Source organism: Hibiscus syriacus, unplaced genomic scaffold, assembly GCF_006381635.1.
Source record: "Hibiscus syriacus cultivar Baekdansim isolate YM2019G1 unplaced genomic scaffold, ASM638163v2 tig00001818_pilon, whole genome shotgun sequence".
Classification (NCBI taxonomy): Eukaryota; Viridiplantae; Streptophyta; class Magnoliopsida; order Malvales; family Malvaceae; genus Hibiscus; species Hibiscus syriacus.
This window is the reverse complement of record NW_024061892.1, coordinates 164,534-184,201: the sequence shown is the minus strand read 5'-3', so window position 1 is coordinate 184,201 and position 19,668 is coordinate 164,534. Positions and strand designations below refer to the sequence as shown.

The window sequence follows — 19,668 nt, the reverse complement described above, 5'->3', positions numbered from 1 at the left end:
ATAAGATTTTCTAAAGTATATTCGATATATTTATTCGAATATCAAAATATTACTCCAAGTCTTTCAAAGTTCAATTTCAATCCTTACTAAAGTGTAAAGTTGTGTTTTATACTTAAAATATTTTTGAAACAATTTTAACAAAGTATTTCGAACCAAAACCAAGCAGAAAATTCAATTTTCAAAGAGATGTACCGATGCACTAGTCCATGCATCGATACACTCTCAATTAAATTGAATTTTGAATGCATTTAGTGTACCGATGCACTCTATATGCATCGATGCACTCTTGAACAAATAGAAACATCGATTGCATTCAATGCACGATGCACAAGCTATGCATCGATGCACTTAGGCTATTTTAAAACATCGAATGTGTTTTATGCATCGATGCACCCCCAATGTACCGATGCACTAAGTATTCCAACGGTCAAAATATTTGAATTTTACACATAGTGTACCGATGCACTAGCCTTATGCATCGATGCACACACGCTCCTAACTGGTTTTATTAATTGTTTTCACAGTTAAATGGCTCCATTGACTCCACTAATCATCCCCAACGTTTAGAATCAATTGAAGGAGTATTTAAACAAGCTTAGAAGTCATTGATCAATAACAAGAAACTATAATCAACAAGAATCAAGAGAGAATCAAAGAGAAAGCATCAAACCTCAAGTTTGAGCATTTTCAAGCCTATTTCATTCAATATTCATTTTTGCTTTCAAGAACACTTATTGTGCTCAATTGTATTATTCTTGAGTGTTCTTTCTTTGTTCTAGAATTGTGCAAACATCTTTCCTTGTGAGGATTTTCTTGTAAGTTTGCAAAATTTGTATTGTTCTCTTTGGGAGAGAGTGTTCTCAAGAATTTGGAGTATAATTCTTGAGGGATTTGTAAGGTTACTCTTTGTCCTCAAAAGAAAGACAAATTAGTGAATTTGTGGAAAATCCTTAGTGTGGATAGCTAAGGTTGTGGACGTAGACTTTGGTTGAGAAAGTCAAACCACTCTAAATCGATGTGCAAATATTTTCAATTTTCTGCAAAAGCTTCCATGGAAATTTTAATTGTCAATTCACCCCCTCTTGGCCATATTCGTCGATCGATTAACTCAACAAATAATAATAATAATAACATATTATATTTGAAAATTGGTTTAATAAAATTTATGTTATATTGAATATTTGTTAAATATATCAAACAATTATATATTGTAGTTAAATTGATAAATGAATAGAAAGATTATGAATAAATCAAAGGGATAAGTGAAAATAATTGCCTTTTAAAAACTTTAAATTATTATATATTATAAATATTTTTATTAATAATTTATATTAAATCATATTTATAAATTGGTTTAATAAAATTTATTATTATATTGAATATTTTTTAAAGGTCCGTTTGTTTTACGGAAAATAGTTTCCGAAAAATGAATTCCGTAAAATAAGTTAAATTTTCTGAAAATCATTTTACGGTGTTTGTATGATGTTGTGTAATTCATTTTCCACTGGTTTGTAAATTCTTTAAAAAATCTCTATTATAAACATCAAATGTAATAAATATTAAAAAAATAATAATATAATTTTTTAAAATATTAGAATAATTTATTTAATATTATTTATATTAATATTATTATTAAAATATTATATCTACAATTTTATAAATAACAATTTTATAATTATTATATTTTATAAAATAAAATAATTATAAATTATATAAATCATTTATTAAAATAAAATTATTATAAATTATATTATTTATTTATTAAAATAATAATATTATTAAAACATTAAAAATATAAAATTAAAATATGAATATTATTATATTATATTTTAAGGAGTATATATTAAATATTCAAATTAATTCAATAATATTTTTTTTATAAAATTAATAAATAATATTAATTTTATTAATAATGTATTATATATTATTAAAATAAAAGTATAATATTATATATTATAATAATATAATTATTAAAATTATCAATAAATATGATTTAATAATTAAATATTTTATTAATATGATACTAAAATAATATATTAATATTAAATATATAAAATAATAATGTGTTGAGTGTTTATGCTTTGAAGTGGAAAGTTCGTAAAATGACTTATGAAAAATTAGATAAGTCATTTTCCAAAAAATGCAAAAGAAATTCAGTTGATCAAGAAAATAAATTACATTGAACATCTGTTTTCCGCTAACCAAACACTGGAAAATGAGGAAAATATTTTTTGAAAATCCAATTATAAGGAAACAAACAGACCCTAAATATATCAAACAATTATATATTATAGATAAATTGATAAATGAATGAAAAGATTATGGATAAAGTACAAGTTAAAGTAATTCTCTTTAAAAAAAATAAATTGTATATATTTTAAATATATTTATTAATAATATATTTTCATCTTTAGTATTTATATTTTTTTATTAAATCTTTAGTATTTTATAAATGTACTTAAAACCTAAAAAATTACAATAAATCTCTTCACTATTAAAACCGTTGACTCGTAGTTCTAATATTGAATAATTTATACATAAGTAAAATTATATTAATAACTAGTTAAACACCAAACATAAACAACTATGGCCGCCCAAAATTGATGAAATTAAAAGCAAAAACCTAAATCAGCGTCCGTTTCCTACATCAAAAACAGGCATGCCCCGATAACATTAATTGTTGAGTGGGTTTCAACTTTAAATTTGATTTATGATTGATTTGATTTTCAATCAAATTTAATTTTGCAAATTTTCTTTTAAATTTGATATTATAGTGTATAAAAAAGTTATTTTTCTATATAAATATGGAGTTAATACAATATATCATTTGTTCATAGACTTTCAATAATTGGAAAATGAACACATATAATCCTTCATATGTGATGCTTAAACATGGTACTTTAAGAGATAACAAGAAATTCCTTAACCATTAACATCACTTGGTTCGTACAAAAAAAATTAAATTTAAATATTAATTTTGAAAAAAATAATATAAATATTACTTAAAATTAAAATTAAAGTCACTTATTATAACATACAAATTCTACAATCTGTATACTTTGTATCATATCTAAAATATTTTAATGTAAAAAATTAAGATAACTTTGAAATATTCTCTCTATGAGTATGATTAGAGATGGACACAGAACTCGAACTCTTTGGGTCAACCCGACATGACCCTATCAGGTCAGATTATTTTAAAAACTTATTGGGTTCAGGTCCGATTTTTTAAAGATTATGTTTCGGTCGAGTCGGATTCGACTTTAGGTTGAAAAATATCTGATTCGACCTAACTCGAAAAAATATAATTTTTTTTATATATTTAAGAATAATTGCAATAACACTCTTATATATAAATATATATGTACACACACAATTAAATTCATATTTTATTGAAAATAATAATATTTTTATAAATATATTATTTAGGGTCGGATCGAATCAGGTCTGAGTTTTATTTCAAAAATGCAGGTCAGATTTCGGTTAAGTAGAGTGTGTATTATCTTTAGACAGGTTCGGGTCGGATCGGATTGATCGAAACTCGACTCATACTCATCCCTAAGTATGATGGTGAAAATTTTCTAATGATGTTGTTTCTTAATTTTTAATTTTATATAGTAAATGATCATTAAAAATTATTGAATTGTTTTAAAATAATTTTTAGATTTATTAAATTATTATAAAATAATTTTTAAATTTATTAAAAATTATTGTTATTTGAACTTTACATAAGATCATTTTGTAACAATTTTAGAAGCTTAATGATAGTTTTGTAACATTTAAAAGATTGTTGACCAATGTTTTTTACATAACTTAGTGACCTTTAATATATTTCATTTTATAAATTTTTGAAGATAAGCTTAAAACTTCAATATAAAAATGATTAAATTAGATTATCACTATCCGGAGGGCCTTTTTCATTTAGAAGAAGGGGGGAAACTTAAAATAGAAAATTAATTTTAAAAAAGAGACAAATAGTACCATTGACAAGGCTTAAAATGTAGGATATTCATTTAATAAATGCTTAAATGGAACGAAATAATTAAAATAAATGCAAATAGTAAAATTGAAAAATGGTAAAAACACGGCAAGGCTTTATGGATGGACAAAGTCCTACGAATTTATAAAGGTGATGGAAGTGTTGGTGGGGGATTAGAGAGGCAATATACATGGGATAAACATTTGATTTAATTCGAGTCAAATTAAAAATTAAGTAAGTTAACAAGTCATATTTATGATTTAAATTTTATTTAATTTTTTAAAATTAAATCAAGTCGAATTGTTCGTGTTTTTGTTTTAATTTAATTATAAATATTTACAATATTATAGCACTATTTGATTTCAATTCAAACGGTTTACTATAATCATATATCATATATCATATATATATATATTTGTTGAAAAAATGGTTTCTTAGAAAATTTGAGGGATGCTTTCAAAGGATAAAGGTGAAGATTTGAATCATAAAATGAAGATTTTATATTCTACTTCATAAGTTACAACGGTATATCATATGTTCAAAATAGTTGAATGATGAATGAAAATTGATGCTCAAAGTAAGTTATTTGTGCATTATATTGAGAAATATGGAAAGCTTATAATCGACATTGGTGGGATATCAAGTGTGGGAGGTCTTTAATTCATACATTACTTTAGGTACTTGTTACCTTAATTCACAAGATAAGAATATACACATTAATAGCTCCTTAATTCTCAAATATTTATTGTTCTAATATTCGAACTTTTCAACAATTCTTCAATATGAATCTCCTATTTAAATTGTGTAAACCTTCTAGATAAGTACATACAAAAATATTTTCTCCTATTTCAAACATTTTCGGTGATTGAAAAAAAAACTCAGTTACAACTCGCTAATCAATGCAATTGTGCTACTATTATGTTCATCTTGTTATTGTATCATGGGAGACAGAACATTTTCCAGCACCGTAAGAGCATACAAATTTATTTTAAGAAAATTGTATAAATAGACCTCAACTATTCTTTCAATCTAATTCCATGACTACAAACGAGTAATCAATTTCTAATTTGTCTTTATTTTCATTTTTTTTGTTTGTTTCAGTTATATTTTATTTCGCTTATTATTATTGTTTATTTCTCAAATATTAACGTTTTGTCTAACAGTTTCTTTATGTTTTTATATGTGATATACATATATATCATACATAATTGAGAAATATTCGACTTAAACTTGAAAATCAATTCTCTAATTATTAAAAATTGAGTTATTCGAGTTTTATTCTATAACTTGACTCAAATTTTAAAAAAAACATTTCGAGTCAAATCGAGTTTATGAAATTACGAGTTGAGTCAAGTAAATTTTTTTTTAATTTGATTCAAATTTTGTTCACCTCTGCACTCGTCATACCATCATCAAAGAACTTACAAAGAGCCATTCCCTCTAAAAAAAGTTTTCTCTAGAGCCTTTTTTTCTTCTTTGGTTGGCAGGCAACGACACCTGCCTTGGTGCTGGACCTGCTGGTCATTAACCACCTTTGTTTTTTTTTACTTTCTTATATCATATCTTAATTTTTTTTTTAATTTTCAATAACTCTGTCTTTATGTGATACTTTCCTCTGTTTTTTGACACATTTATGGTCTTCTTTATCAGTCATTTGATCATTTTTTATTTTAATTTTTTAGTGTAAGATTTGTTGTCGCATCGACTGATCAATATGACACTTATCTGTTATCATGTTGATTTTCTCTGCTTTCGACTATCGTATTAGTTTTAAATACACGATTTATGTTTGAAGATAGTTTTCTCATGACGCCCGACTGTGATTTGCGATGGTTGGTGGTCTTTCAATAGTTTGATTCTCTATTGTGATCTATTTATCAATACAATCAGATATGTTTATATCTATCTTTTGTTTTTAGATGAATTTTTAACATTTTTCTTCTATGATCTTAAGTGGCTAGTTTTTATGTCAATTGTTATAAGAATAAGTACTAATTATGTGTTTAGTTTACATTTATGGTTCTAGATCTTTCTGGTTAGATATTTTTTTCTAATAAACTAACGGTTTCTATTTACATAAAAAATAAAAAAGTATGAATTCAATACTTCTTTTATCTTAACAAATTCTACTTGTTTGTTTTAATAATACAACTATTGATAGTCTAGCAGTTTGTTAATCCAATGGGAAATTGACATTGTTCTGGGAAATCTGGACTCAGTGGATGATGTTGAATTTGAGAGCGTTTATTTGCAGATACCATTGGTGAACGCCATGGTAGCTGCAATGATGGCTCATGCGTCGCACAAACCGCCACACGAATCGATTTATCAAGTTGGCTCCTCAGTCCAGGACCCCATCAAGTGCTCTCATCTCCAAGACAATGGCTTTCGTTACTGCTCAAGCAAACCATGGATCAACAAAGACGGATAGAAAATTTATTATGGTAGACAAAGGGTGGGGCTAAGTACGGGCAGTGCATGGGAACTCAAGGACAGGTAGGTGAGGGTCAGCCCCATGAAAATTGACTGCCTTTATTTCCAATTCTTATTGCAGCATTTGTTACATACATGTATATGTATTATTCGTGTTGTTTAATCTAATTGATTGTTTTTAATGACAAAAAGCGGAACAATACTTCACTGAGCGTGGAGCCCTAGTTTTCGTTTTCCATTTTCTATGTTCCGCTTGTTCTTTTTATCTTTTTATCTTTAACGGTGGGGTGATATTAGTTATCGATAGTCGATATTTATTAATTTTTATTTTTATACCGTATCTTTAGTTTTATCTTGTTTTTTCGGTTTATAATAATTTTATCTTTATGATAAGATTTATGTACTTTTAGGACACGTTTTCTTTTATCTTTTTGGCACATTTTCGACTGTGTGACCGTTGTTTTTGTTTATTATTTTTAGAATTGGATTTGATATAATCACAACTGATCAAGATTATACTTATTTGTTATCATACGGATCTTCTCTTCTTTGGACCCTCATATTGGATTTAGATATATGATTTATATTCGTGGATAGTTTTCTCAAGTAGCTCGACTCTGATTTATGATTTGCCGTTAGTCTTGGGGTAGTTTGATCCTCTTTTATGATATGTTTGTTGATGCAGTCAGATCTATTCGTATCTATCTTTGGTGGATTGTTTATTCATGTAGTTTACATTTATGGTTGTATACTTCATTGTATTATGAATATTTCATCTTTTTAATTAAACAAATCGCTTTTATAAAAAAATAATAAAAAGTATAAACTATGTATTTAGTCACTCATTTTTTCTTGCCTTTTCATTTTAATCAATTACCTTTTCTTTTTTTTAAATAAAACATATCTAATGTTATGTTTTAGTTATGTTTTTGTCATCCACTATTAAAAAAGTAAACAAAATTGCTGACATGTCAGCTTTTATTTTATTTTTTAATGATGATATGATATTATTTTATGATGAAATGTCAACATCATCGATAATCTTTTACGGTAGGTGACTGAAACAAAATCAAAATATAACGTTACGTATTATTTAAAACAAAATTATTGGATTACCAAAATGAAGCTTTGAAAATATGAGTGACTAAATATGTAGTTTATTCATTAATTAACCAAATAGTCAAATATATTTTTGTTTATATTATCTTACTTTATACGAGTTTGAATCGATATTTAGTTTGCAAATATAATATCTCTACTTAATTGGAAAAAGAGAGAAGCAAGAATCATGGAGAGCAATTACCTGTCCCAACTACTTTCGTGTACGGCATCACATAATCCCCCCCCCCCTTCTCTCTCTATATCTAATCCATCAAGTGAATGAGGCCCCTCATTAGATTTCCTTTAAAAGCCAGCCTCACTTAAATCACCCTCTTCTATACTTCGCTAATAATTTTCTTTATTCCATTCTTCTTCCTCTCCTTGTCCTTTGCCATGGAACTAGGAAGTGTTCTTCAGTTTCTTGACAACAAATCTATTCTGGTCACCGGTGGAACTGGGTTTTTGGCAAAGAGTGAGTAAACTTTTCATCTTAATTATTATACACGTATCGATGTCACATGAATGTTGTGTGTATATTGGTTTTGGATGCAGTTTTTGTGGAGAAAATACTTAGGGTTCAACCTAATGTGAAGAAACTATATCTACTCGTAAGAGCAGCGGACCATAAATCCGCCATCCATCGTCTGCACAATGAGGTTCTTATCTTTCGGAATATTTAAACTTACACAAGTGCACTATATTTTTAACAATACGGTGATTGGTTGTGCTAACAGATCATAGGGAAGGATTTGTTTAAAATTCTGAAGGAGAAGCATGGGAAAAACTTCACTTCGTTTATATCAGAAAAGATCGGTGTAATCCCCGGGGACATGTCCCGTCAGGATTTGGGTGTTGAAGATTCTGGTTTGGTTCAAGACATTTTCAAGGACGTGGATGTTCTCCTTAACCTTGCTGCAACTACCAACTTTGATGAAAGGTGCAAACAATAAACTCTTCATACATTTCCCAAAAAAAAATCATTTGTAATTTTGTTTTGGTCGGATGTAGATATGATGTGGCACTTGGCCTCAACACAATGGGAGTTAAATATGTTGTGGACTTTGCCAAACAATGTGTCAAACTACATGTGCTGGTTCATGTATCCACAGGTTGGTAACACAAATTAATCACCCCAAACTTAAGGGTTTTTTTTTAAAGGTTGATTATAAGTTAATATATGCAAACGCAACTGATTGAACTCGAGATCTTTAAAGAGAACGATACTTCTTTTAACTAATGAGATCATTTAATAGGTTCAATATGTAATCGATATGAAGATTTTGTCTTATATAATTACATTTATTTTGGGCAGCATATGTATCAGGAGAGAGGTCAGGGCTTATACTTGAGAATGGGTACAATATGGGAGAAGCACTGAATGGGGTGACAGGCTTAGACTTCGATATGGAGAGGAAAGTGGTTGACGAAAAGCTTAGTGATTTAAGATCACAAGGTGCTTCCGACAAGGATATCACTCTTGCCATGAAAGATTTGGGCATTCAAAGGTTCCTCCAATTCTATTTTCCCTTTTTTTAAGCTCTCAATACAAATCACTTATTAAGCATTAATTGAAATGAACCGTCGTTTTCTAAAAATTAATAATTTGTATACCAAGTTTTAAAAGTAAAACATTGTAGTCTTTAGAGAAATGATATTTTGCAAAGCAATTGAACTTTTATACAGATATATTCCATGTAAATTAAAAGACACAAATACCCCTGTCATACAAACTCATAATATGATTTTAAATTGAATTTCTGTCACGCAAATAAAACTTTGTATTATTATTATAATAAGCACTGTCCCGTGTTAGTCAATACAATAAAATAATGTTTACCAAAAACACATGATAAAATAATTTATAGTTTCTTTAAAAGAATATTTATGAGATATATCTAAACAATATATATTTTTGTTGTTGAAATAAAATGTTGTGTCATTGAATAAAGAGGATAAGACTCACATGCATGGTCCACCTCTCAATGGACTGTGTTCATTCATTAAAGCTTATAAAGTATCTATTTCTACACCGAAATAATAATATTTATATTATATTTGATTATTGGTTTAATAAAATGTGTATTATATTATGTATTTGTTAAGCATGTCATATGGTTTTTGTAGCTAAGCTGATAAATGAATGGAAAGACATTAATAAGTTGGTCAGTTGTACACCAAACACAAACAACCCTGGCCGTCCAAAATTGATGAAATTAAAAGCGAAAACTTAAAACAGCAGCCGTCTCCCTCCAATAACATTAATTGTTGAGTAGGTCTCAACTTTAAATTTGATTTGATTGCTCAACCCAATTGAATTCCTTTCATAGATTTATATTCCTAAAATTTATTTATCAACTAATTTAATTTCAGATTTAATTTTATATTTTTTTATTTTTACTTTCGATATTCAATTTGACGTTATAATGTAAAAGATAAGTTGAATTTAAATATAAATTTATATTTAAAAATTAAAATCGCGTATTGTATAACATAACAACAATACAATCTATATATCTAAAATATTTTGACATAACAAATTAAGATATATTCTCTCTGAGCAAGATGATGGTGAAAATTTTCTAATGGTGATGGATCATTAATTTTAGAAAAGAGACAGAGAGAACAATTGTTCCCCTAGAAGCATGGGGACAAGGCTTGAAATGTGCAATACTCATTTAATAAATGCTTAAATGGAATAAAAAAAATATGCAAATAGTAAAATTGAAAATGGTAAAAACAGGGCAAGGCTTTATGGATGGCCAAACACCTACGTATTTACAAAGGCGATGGGAGAAATGGTGTTGGGAGAGTTGAAAGGCATTGTTCCAGCACTCATCATTCGCCCTACCATCATCACCAGCACTTACAAAGAGCCCTTCCCTGGCTGGGCTGAAGGAATCAGGTATTTAATACTATTAAGGATAACCACTTTTGCTTCGTTTTGGTAATTTAACTACTTTTTAAATCATATATAAGATTTATTTTTAGTTTTATTTTGGTCACTATCCTTAAAAAATTAACAGAACTTACTATGTGATTTTTTTCCTTAATGATTACATGACATTTATTTACTTGTAGTAAACGTCAACATCACTGTTAAATTTTTAACGGTTGTTGATCAAAATGAAACAAAAAATAAATGTTATAAACAATTTAAAAAAAAGGTAGGTGACCAAAACGAAATTAAAGTGATATTTGAGGTACTAAACTTGTAGTTTACCTATTATTAACAACACATTTGGCTTTGAATCCCCCCTCCAAAAAAAACACTAATTATATTTGTTTGTTTTAATAATAGGACCATTGATAGCCTAGCAGTTGGTTATGCTAAAGGGAAATTGACATTCTTCCTGGGAAATCTGGACTCGGTAGTTGATGTGGTGAGTTAACCTCCACTTTTTACACTAAATAGCTCCCTCTAATGCATGTCCACTGGTCTAAAGCAGGATTGAATTCAAAAACGTTGTTTGCAGATACCAGCAGACATGGTGGTGAACGCCATGATAGCAGCAATGATGGCTCACGCGTCGCACGAACCACCACCCGAGACGATTTATCAAGTTGGTTCCTCGGTCCGGAACCCGATCAGGTACTCTCATCTACAAGACTATGGCTTCCGTTACTTTTCCCACAAACCATGGATCAACAAAGACGGGAAGCCTGTCGTTGTGGGCAAAGTCACAGTCCTCAACAGTATGGATAGCTTCCACAGATACATGGCTTTTCGTTACTTGCTTCTTCTCAAGGGACTAGAATTGGCAAATGCAGCATTCTGTCAATTCTTTCAAGGCGTTTACAGTAATCTAAACAGGAAGATCAACTTCGTTATGAGACTGATAGATATTTATAGACCTTACTTGTTCTTCAACGCTATGTAAGTCTCTCTCCATCTATCTGTTTATCTATCTAAAGATATGTTGGTCTTTAGTTTTCATAATCGACTCTCTTTGAGTACAGTTTCGATGATTTGAACACGGAGAAGTTGCGAATGGCAGCAAGAACAAGCCTGGTGGAGAAGGATATGTTGTATTTCGACCCCAAACGCATTGATTGGGAAGATTACTTCATGAACATTCATATTCCCGGCATCGTAAAATATATTTTCAAATGATTCGAAAACAAGGAATATTAATTTGGTTAATAAGGGTTGTATTTCCTAAATGCTTTATCAATTTCATGGTTTTGATTAGTGTAAGTCATGGCATGGCAGCATCTGAATGATTATGTTTAGCTGTCAACAAATTGTGTACCAAGAATACCTTATCATAAAACTATATTTCATCATACTATCGGCCTAATATACCTCAATCGTCATGAATATTTGTTCAAGTTTGTGGAGTTTCAGATGTTCAATTCCCGACTCGGAACGCCATTTTTCAAGATGTACCAAACCGGATAACAGAAAACCAATGGTGTTATAGGGGATGAAGTTGCTCATACGGAGGATTTGAAACAAAAAAATGGAAGTTTGTTTCGATTTGCAGATTCTACAAACCAAACTGCAAGAACTACTCCGGTCAGTTTGAAAAGGGTTTCAGGTTTGCCACTTGTAACAATAGTTTTTTAATCAGGGGGATCTCTCTTTTCTTTTACCTGTCATGGATGTGCTTTTATCATCGGACTTTTTCATGGTTTCCGTTCTCGCCTGCTTCTGATATGGGTGACTTACAGCAGGGTCCATCATCAATTTCACAGGTTTTACCTTCATCTTAACAAGCACCTGGCCTGGTAATGCAAAGCCAAGTTCTTGATATCTCCTCGTCGCTGTTGCATACAATGGGACATGCCATGATCCTTTCTCAGATTCCTGAAACAGAGATTCATTTCTTTTATATTCCAATGGAAAATACAAGGGCTAATTTACAAGCTGTTCGACAATGGCAAGAAATCATAACATTCTCCAATATGAAAATGCAACAGAAAATAACCATCGACTGCCTGAATGACGATAGAGTATGCGGGTGGCATCTGAAGTTTCAGGGTTCCTTTCAGAAAAGTATATCGAACCTGCAAATGAAACACAAGTCAATGTATAAAGTGAGATCCCCATTTAACAGTTATCACAAATAAATTCGAGCCTTCCCTCATGAAGTCAAACAAATGTAGAAATAGAAAGCCATGTCCAGAAAAAGAATTCGACCATTTTGCCTACTTTGCAGAATACAATGGACCGACACTCCGATAAGAAGAATGTCTAATGCAGAGTAATAGAGTAATTGAACCTACTAGTAAAGTTCAAAGTTTCAGCGTGTTACACATGATACAATCATGGGATAAAGAGGCATTTCTGGTTCAAAAACTTGATGAAGAAAAAAAATAAGAAAGTGCGACAAAAATAGGAACGATATTGCCATGTGTCAATTAGGATTTCAGACAGCACAAACCTGGTGTCTTTCCTTCCATTTGAGAAAGAAGCTGCTTCCTAGGAGTTCAAAAATGTGATCTCGCATTTAGTCATTTGTCACAAGCAGACATCTAAGTTTTACAGCAACATAAAGCCAATACCTGTAGATAGAATAATTTTGTGGTCGTGTTCAAATTGCAATGAGTGCTGACTGAAGCAAAACTGTAATATTAAACCAGATATCTCAAAGTAATAAATGAACCAAATTTTTTTCTCCAATGTCCATACCAGTCATCATTGGAACCATGAGGCGTTGTATAAAGAACACCATTAGCCATCTATTCTTCAACCAGCTTTCTAGAGGAAGGATTTTCCAAGAGGGCACGCACACGTTTATTAAGCAGAATGACAAGTGGTCATTTATTCCCACTTCTAGTATACATTTCTTTTACGACAGCATCAAGCTGTTCTATTGCAATTTTTACAAAAAATGTACAACAATTAGCAACACAAATTGAGAGACAGAAGATACAGTGCAATATAAATGCAAAGTAGACAAGCCAACTGTTGGATATACAACCTGAAGAACACTGAATCCGCCCTATGCAAAATTTTGTTGGTAGAGCCCAGCATTTGCTCCATCCATTATGGCTTCAAAATTGGCATTTTTTCCAACCAATCCTGTATTAATAATATATAAATTAAAAAGTAAGAAGAAAATAGAAAAACAGTAAGAATTAGGCTAAACGGGGTCCAGAAATATCAATATATAGTTTTAGTCAAAAATATGCCTCATTTATCTTCTGGCATTTTCTGGTTCTTCAAGCAGTGCATAAGTTATAGATTCACATCTGTTGTGCATGATTGATTATAAATTTTTTATCCTTTGCTCTACATTAATAAGCAAGGAAAGAAACATGTCACAACATGCATAAACGTCTGCCAACAAGAGACTTTTCTAACAAGTTATAGGAAAGTCGAGAAATGATTAATTTCGGCAAGTTTTTCCCACAGATAATGATCGAAAGCAAATTCCCAAGGATGCTCTAAAAAAAATTAAAACATAGCCATTGGAATTTGCATAGTACAAAGAAATTTTAGTAATTGCATTTGCATATATTGTTCACTTAGCAACAAGCCTAAAACATTAAACATTTATAACAGGTTGATTGTATAGAACTGGTACAGATTGATTGTATATGGAAGATCAAGCGAGACTAGTGCGGACAGTCTTAAATCCGAAATCTAATTATACAAATACAAAAGTAAAAGAAGATTTTTAAAAAACCTACAAATTATAATAACTACAAACACCAAGCCTTCACAAATTATATCTTGCAGATTGATCAAAATAAAAAACAAAAGTCTCAACCTACAAGGGTCTACACCTATCAATCTTCAAACCTGTTATTGAAGTTTCATTCATTCAATGTGCTAGCTATCATACAAGTGATAATAAAAAGCGAAATAACATTGCCAATGTGTTCCTCACCTGAAACTCCCTAAAGTTAGCCTTAACCTCCCTCTCCATAGCCAAGCCAGCAACCGAAAGGCAAACTTCTCTGTCTCGACATCATCGATATCAACACAATCCAGCTTCTCTCCACAGCAGCAACATTGACCATTCGGCTCAACATTCCCTTTCCTCAACACCCACTTCCCTTCCCCAATCAACCCCAACCCATGCCACCCTCCACCATTCCTAAAAATCGATTCTTTCACCGAACCACGTCATATTTCGCTCCCTCGGAACCAATCTCACTCGTTTTAGACAAAAACCAATCCTCTAAAATCTTCCCTGTTTCCTTACTGATCCACCTCACGCTCCTCCTCAGCTTATGCAAATAATTGTAACCCTCTCTTCTCTCCCCGTATCCGCACTAAGTTTCAACAAAGCAGCAATTTGAGGTTCCTCCAAGCTCAATCCCATGTTATTTATTTCCTCCTCAACTTGATAAGCCTTGTCAGCTTCCAACTTCTGACAAAAACAAAACAACGTAGGCTCATAAGTACGAAGCCGAGGAGGAACCTGATAATCACCCAACGTTTTAACAATTTCAAAAGCGTAATCCCCATCGCCTTTGGCCGCGGCTAAACGGGCAATGGCGGTAACAGAAGCTCCGTTAGGATGGATATTTAAGGCCGACATATGCTCAGAAACCCGAAACTCATATTGTAAAGCGAGATCTTTGGAGTCGGGGTCGGTGGCAAAAGTGGAGCAAAGGTAAAGCAGTGCGTTGAAATGGTTTTGGTTGAGGCGAGTTTCGTTGGAAATGGCAGACCCGTAAAGCGAAATTGCTGCTTTGAGGTCCTTGGATTTGGAGCAAGAATGGAGTTCATATAGAAAATTGGCTTCTGGGTTTTTCAGGGTTTTCTTTTTTCTGGTTGGATTAGTTGTATTTTGGTGATGGCTTGGGGTAGCCATGGATGTTAGCTTCCCTGATATTAAACCCTAAAGAATTCCAAATTCAGAAACGGGAACAACCCTAGCTTCCACTTCGGTTGCCGGGATTTTCCTGAAGTTGCCGTTAAGTATTTATAAGTTAGAGCAGCTGGGCTTTCAAGTAATTTACATCGGCCTTTTAACTCTAAACTTCCAAATTATTATGCCTAGCATTGAGGTTTCAAGTTTCGACAGATGATCAAACTAGGATTTACTTTCATGTTTTGAAAAAGAAAAACTGATTATTGGGTAAACGACCATTCAGGTCAGTTTTATATTAATTTTATTCAATTTTTATGATCAAACTTTAAAAAAATATACTTCAATTACTTACATTATCGATTTGTTACAATTTTTCATTGAGTTATTAACTCTCGTCATTTTAATAAAGTGGCACGTTAAAATATTGTCAATTTCTAATTTGACATTTAAACTTTAGACCAAATATCAATTTAGCTAATAAATTTTGTTTTCATTTATTTTGAGTAAACTACACAAATGATTCCTTATGTTTTCTATTCGTCTGATTTTGGTCACCGACTCAAAAAAAGATAGTCTAGGTCTCTTACTTTATCGGCACGTCCACTTTTAATCTCTCAGTCATCAACTTCGGTTAACCCATTAATAAAAGGAAGAGGAGGAGGAAATAACATAAAGGACCACTCGTGTAGTTTATCCATTTATTTTTCATGTCCTTTGAAAACCCTAAAAACTCATCCAACCGAAAAATCTAGCTAAACAGTCATATGCTACCACTATCTATGGTTGTTGGACACAAAATCTCCATTCGTATTTGACCTCATAAATGAGAATGCGATGTTTGTTTCGCTAGAAAATACCTCAAATTCCATAATCCGCAACCAGATCATGTTGATTTCAAAATATATAGCTCTACTTCTCAAGATCCTTCAATCCATCATTAGGATTGGTCCAAATGTAATTGGAGTTTGTCACATCCAATTCTAGGGTTAGAAGTTTTACGAAACAATGTGAAACTGTTTAAGTGAAATTCAAACTATAGTATACAAATTGGAAGAAATGCAAGTTTTAAAGGGTTTAATTGAATAAAGTGTGAAATTTAGAAGGATAAATTTAGATGACAATATGATTTGGAAGGATTAATTACCATAATGCTAAAGTATAGGGACCCCATTGCATAAAATTTGAATGATTAAATATTAAACCAAATAAAACTTGGAACTTGATGTCTAAATTAAAAGTTTAAATACTAAAATGGATACAAAATAAAACTATAAAACAATTCCGTAAATCCTAAAAAGTCCAGGATCACACCTTACAAATTAACCCAAATAAGGTCATATATATATATATATATATAGATATATATCTTTTACTGCAACAATCTGGAGATAGGTTATTCAGTTGGCGAGCTAAATCTTTATCTTTAGTCGGTCGAATTATCAAGGTTAAATATGTATTAATTTTTTTGCCTTCACATACGATGCAAGCATGTCATCTATTTAAAGATATTTGTGATGATATCAAAAGTCTGATTTATATTTTTATTTAGGGTCACACTAAGGATAAACATTGGGTTAATCTTGTACGGTGAGAGGGCGTATGTCAACCAGTGAATAAGGGTGGATTAGGATTTAGGAGTGAGGAAAATGCAAGCTCAAATTAAACTTTCCTCATGAAATTGGCGTTTTATTTGGTTTCAAATAAATATTAATATGAATTCGGGTGTTGCAATTCAAATATAAAATCTGGAACTCTCTCCCAAAGTCAACCCTGCTTCATCTTGTTGTAGTAAAATCACTATTGAGCTCTAGTGGGGCGGATAGGCCAAGTTGAAAGTGGGATAGATTTTTTTTAATTACCAACAGGGAGAGGGTTCAGCAGCACTTGTCAGATGATATTAGCTGTGGCTATTTTGAGACTCTTTTAGAGTCTACATCGTATGTTTTTCATGAATGTGTGATCGCTCAAACTCTTTGAAATAAGCTTGTCAAGCCATAGTTATTTGATGAGTTTATCCACACGAATATCGTGAACTCAATTTGAACATCTCAACAATCGAGTTGTTTTCCATGGTTTACGAGGATTGAGACTTTTTATTTGGTTTGGTTTTATGGTGTCTTTAGATACAATGAAATAAAACAGTGTTTGAATCCAAGTTTATGGAAATGAAGAGTGTCTTACAGAGTAGCCATAAGTTAACAATAGAGGTTATTCATACTCTAGCGCTGCACACTACTGATCGTCAAAGGTGTTTTGGACGCTTAATTAGGTGGGAGCCTTCACCTATTGGGTGGTGTAAGCTCAACCCCAATGGCCTAAGAAAATTTATATCGGGATTGGTAATTTGTAGAGGTGTATTATGCGACATTGGTGGTGGCCGGATTGGGGGGCTTACGAAAGATATTGGTTGTTGCTCAATCTTAGATGTAGAACTCCGAGTGTGTTTTAGTGGTTAGGTTTTGCATGGAGAATGTAGAGGAGGATCGTTGTAGAAACCATTAGTAAGGGTATTTGATCTTTGCATCAGCAAGGTGAGGTAATACAAATTGTTTCCCCTATAATTTCACATATTGTTGCATTCTTGAAACGTGAGTGGCAGTTAACGTTCAACTATGTATCTCAAGAAGAAAATATGGTCGCGTACAACGTGATAAAACAATCGTAGAATCTTCCATTTGCAACTCGAACAGAGCCTATTAACCCAAAACTTTCAATATTTTGTACATTTTTTCATCACTTCAAAAGTAGGGTGACAACATTACTGAGAGCTTTCCTATGTGAGCATGTGTGTGCATAGATGAAAGAAATAAACTTTCATAAGTATACTAGCTATATAATACCGATTACATAAATAGATATACATGCACGATATTCATTCCCATAACAATTCCACTAAATACTGTTTTGGAACATATAGCTACTCGGCTATATACATGCACAACATGCTATTCAAGCATGTTGATTAACCGACAATGGGAGGTCAAATTCGAGCATGTTCTTCGACGGGAGACTTGAAAGAAATAATTCTCTCGAAATCTCTCCCTTCAAAGCTAACAGACCCCTTCAATATCATATTTCTAGAGCCTAACAACTTCAATATCGTTGGCTCCGAATCGGAACCTTTGAAACTGATGGATCTAACAGATGTTATGACTCTATCATCACCAAAGCTAATGGACTTCACAGTGATTGTTAGTTTAGGGTAGAAGTAACACTGATGGGTAGCGGCCTGAAAATGGCGGTGACCCTTGTGGTCCTCCGAGCTGGAGCCATGTGTTCTGTGATGAAGAGTCCCGGGTCACGCCAGATTCAAGCTTGTTTCTTCTTGGTCCGATAATGAGCCTTGCAATTGGGTGGGAATTGCATGGAATGGTGGAAAAGTTTCAATTATAAATTTGCACCATTATAATCTTTTTAGTATTTTGAGTCCTTCTATTGCAAAGTTGGACTCCCTTTCTCAGATTAGGCTACAATCTAACGATCTAAGTGGTTCGATTCCGAATAACTAGACGAGTTTGAAAGCTCTGGAAACTTTGGATCTGAGTGACAATAACATATCTGGTCCATTGCCAAAATTTAATAGCACCGTGAGTCTTGTACTAGCTGGTAATATTATGTTGAATGGTGATAAGGAGGCCCCTTCCACCGAGGACAATGCACCGGCCAAGAATTCGGATAATCCTACCGATGGCCAATGTACCTCATCAAAAGGTCCAGGTTCAGTCCGACTGATTCTTCGGTGGACTCAACGAAAACTAAAGGTTTCAAACGGAACACATTTGTTTCGATTGTTGCTCCGGTTGTGAGTTTTGTTGTTCTTGCCGTTCTTTGTTCCTCTATGTCTTTACTGTTGTAAGAAGATGCAAGGCAGTAAGTTGGCTCCTTATATGGTGGTTCATCCAAGGGATATGTTTCATTCGGACAATGTGGTTAAGGTTGTAGTTGTGAGTAACACAAATGGAAGTGCTTCTGCGCAAACCCGGAGTGGTTCTGCAAGTAGAAACAGTAACAACATTGGGGAGTGGTTCTGCCCAAAACCAGATAGTTTAATTGAGAGAGTGTGTGAGGAGGATGAGGAGGAGAAGAAGAAGAAAGGAAGGAAGGAAGGAAAAAGAAGAAGAAGAAGTTGTTGCTGCCACATCATAAAGTTAATGGATGCGTTAGCAAAAACTAACAGGAACAACGATAAGACTAAAATGAAAATGAACTACAGGTTTGATGATTTTATTGTGAGTTTCAAAAGTTAGGTAATCAAAATGAAATATCTCTAAAAGTTTGGGTACTATTTTTACCCTTTACCTTTTTTGTTTTTAAGAAAAGGAAAAAAACGCGTTTTTAGCTGTGTGTTCTCATTTGACATTTCTATCACTTCAGTTCTCACCAAAC

General features: G+C 31.8%; 1 protein-coding gene and 1 pseudogene across 2 annotated transcripts; one reads left to right on the top strand and one right to left on the bottom strand.

Moving 5' to 3' along the window:
* The first annotated feature begins 7,838 nt into the window (after positions 1 to 7,838).
* LOC120134823 (fatty acyl-CoA reductase 3-like) lies at positions 7,839 to 11,815 on the top strand. 2 transcript variants are annotated; one of them, XM_039151214.1, is made up of 9 exons: positions 7,839 to 7,985; positions 8,066 to 8,169; positions 8,248 to 8,450; positions 8,522 to 8,622; positions 8,826 to 9,018; positions 10,254 to 10,415; positions 10,812 to 10,893; positions 10,987 to 11,387; positions 11,471 to 11,815. In XM_039151214.1, exons 1-9 carry the CDS (start codon positions 7,907 to 7,909, stop codon positions 11,622 to 11,624), a joined length of 1,479 nt encoding a protein of 492 aa, XP_039007145.1. In that variant the 5' UTR covers positions 7,839 to 7,906; the 3' UTR covers positions 11,625 to 11,815. The 2 variants fall into 2 exon arrangements, with proteins under 2 accessions (XP_039007145.1, XP_039007151.1); XM_039151220.1 differs by lacking the exon at positions 10,812 to 10,893 and having other exon boundaries at positions 10,254 to 10,335.
* Positions 11,802 to 15,385, bottom strand: LOC120134840 (annotated as a pseudogene).
* Between the last annotated feature and the right edge of the window lie 4,283 nt (positions 15,386 to 19,668).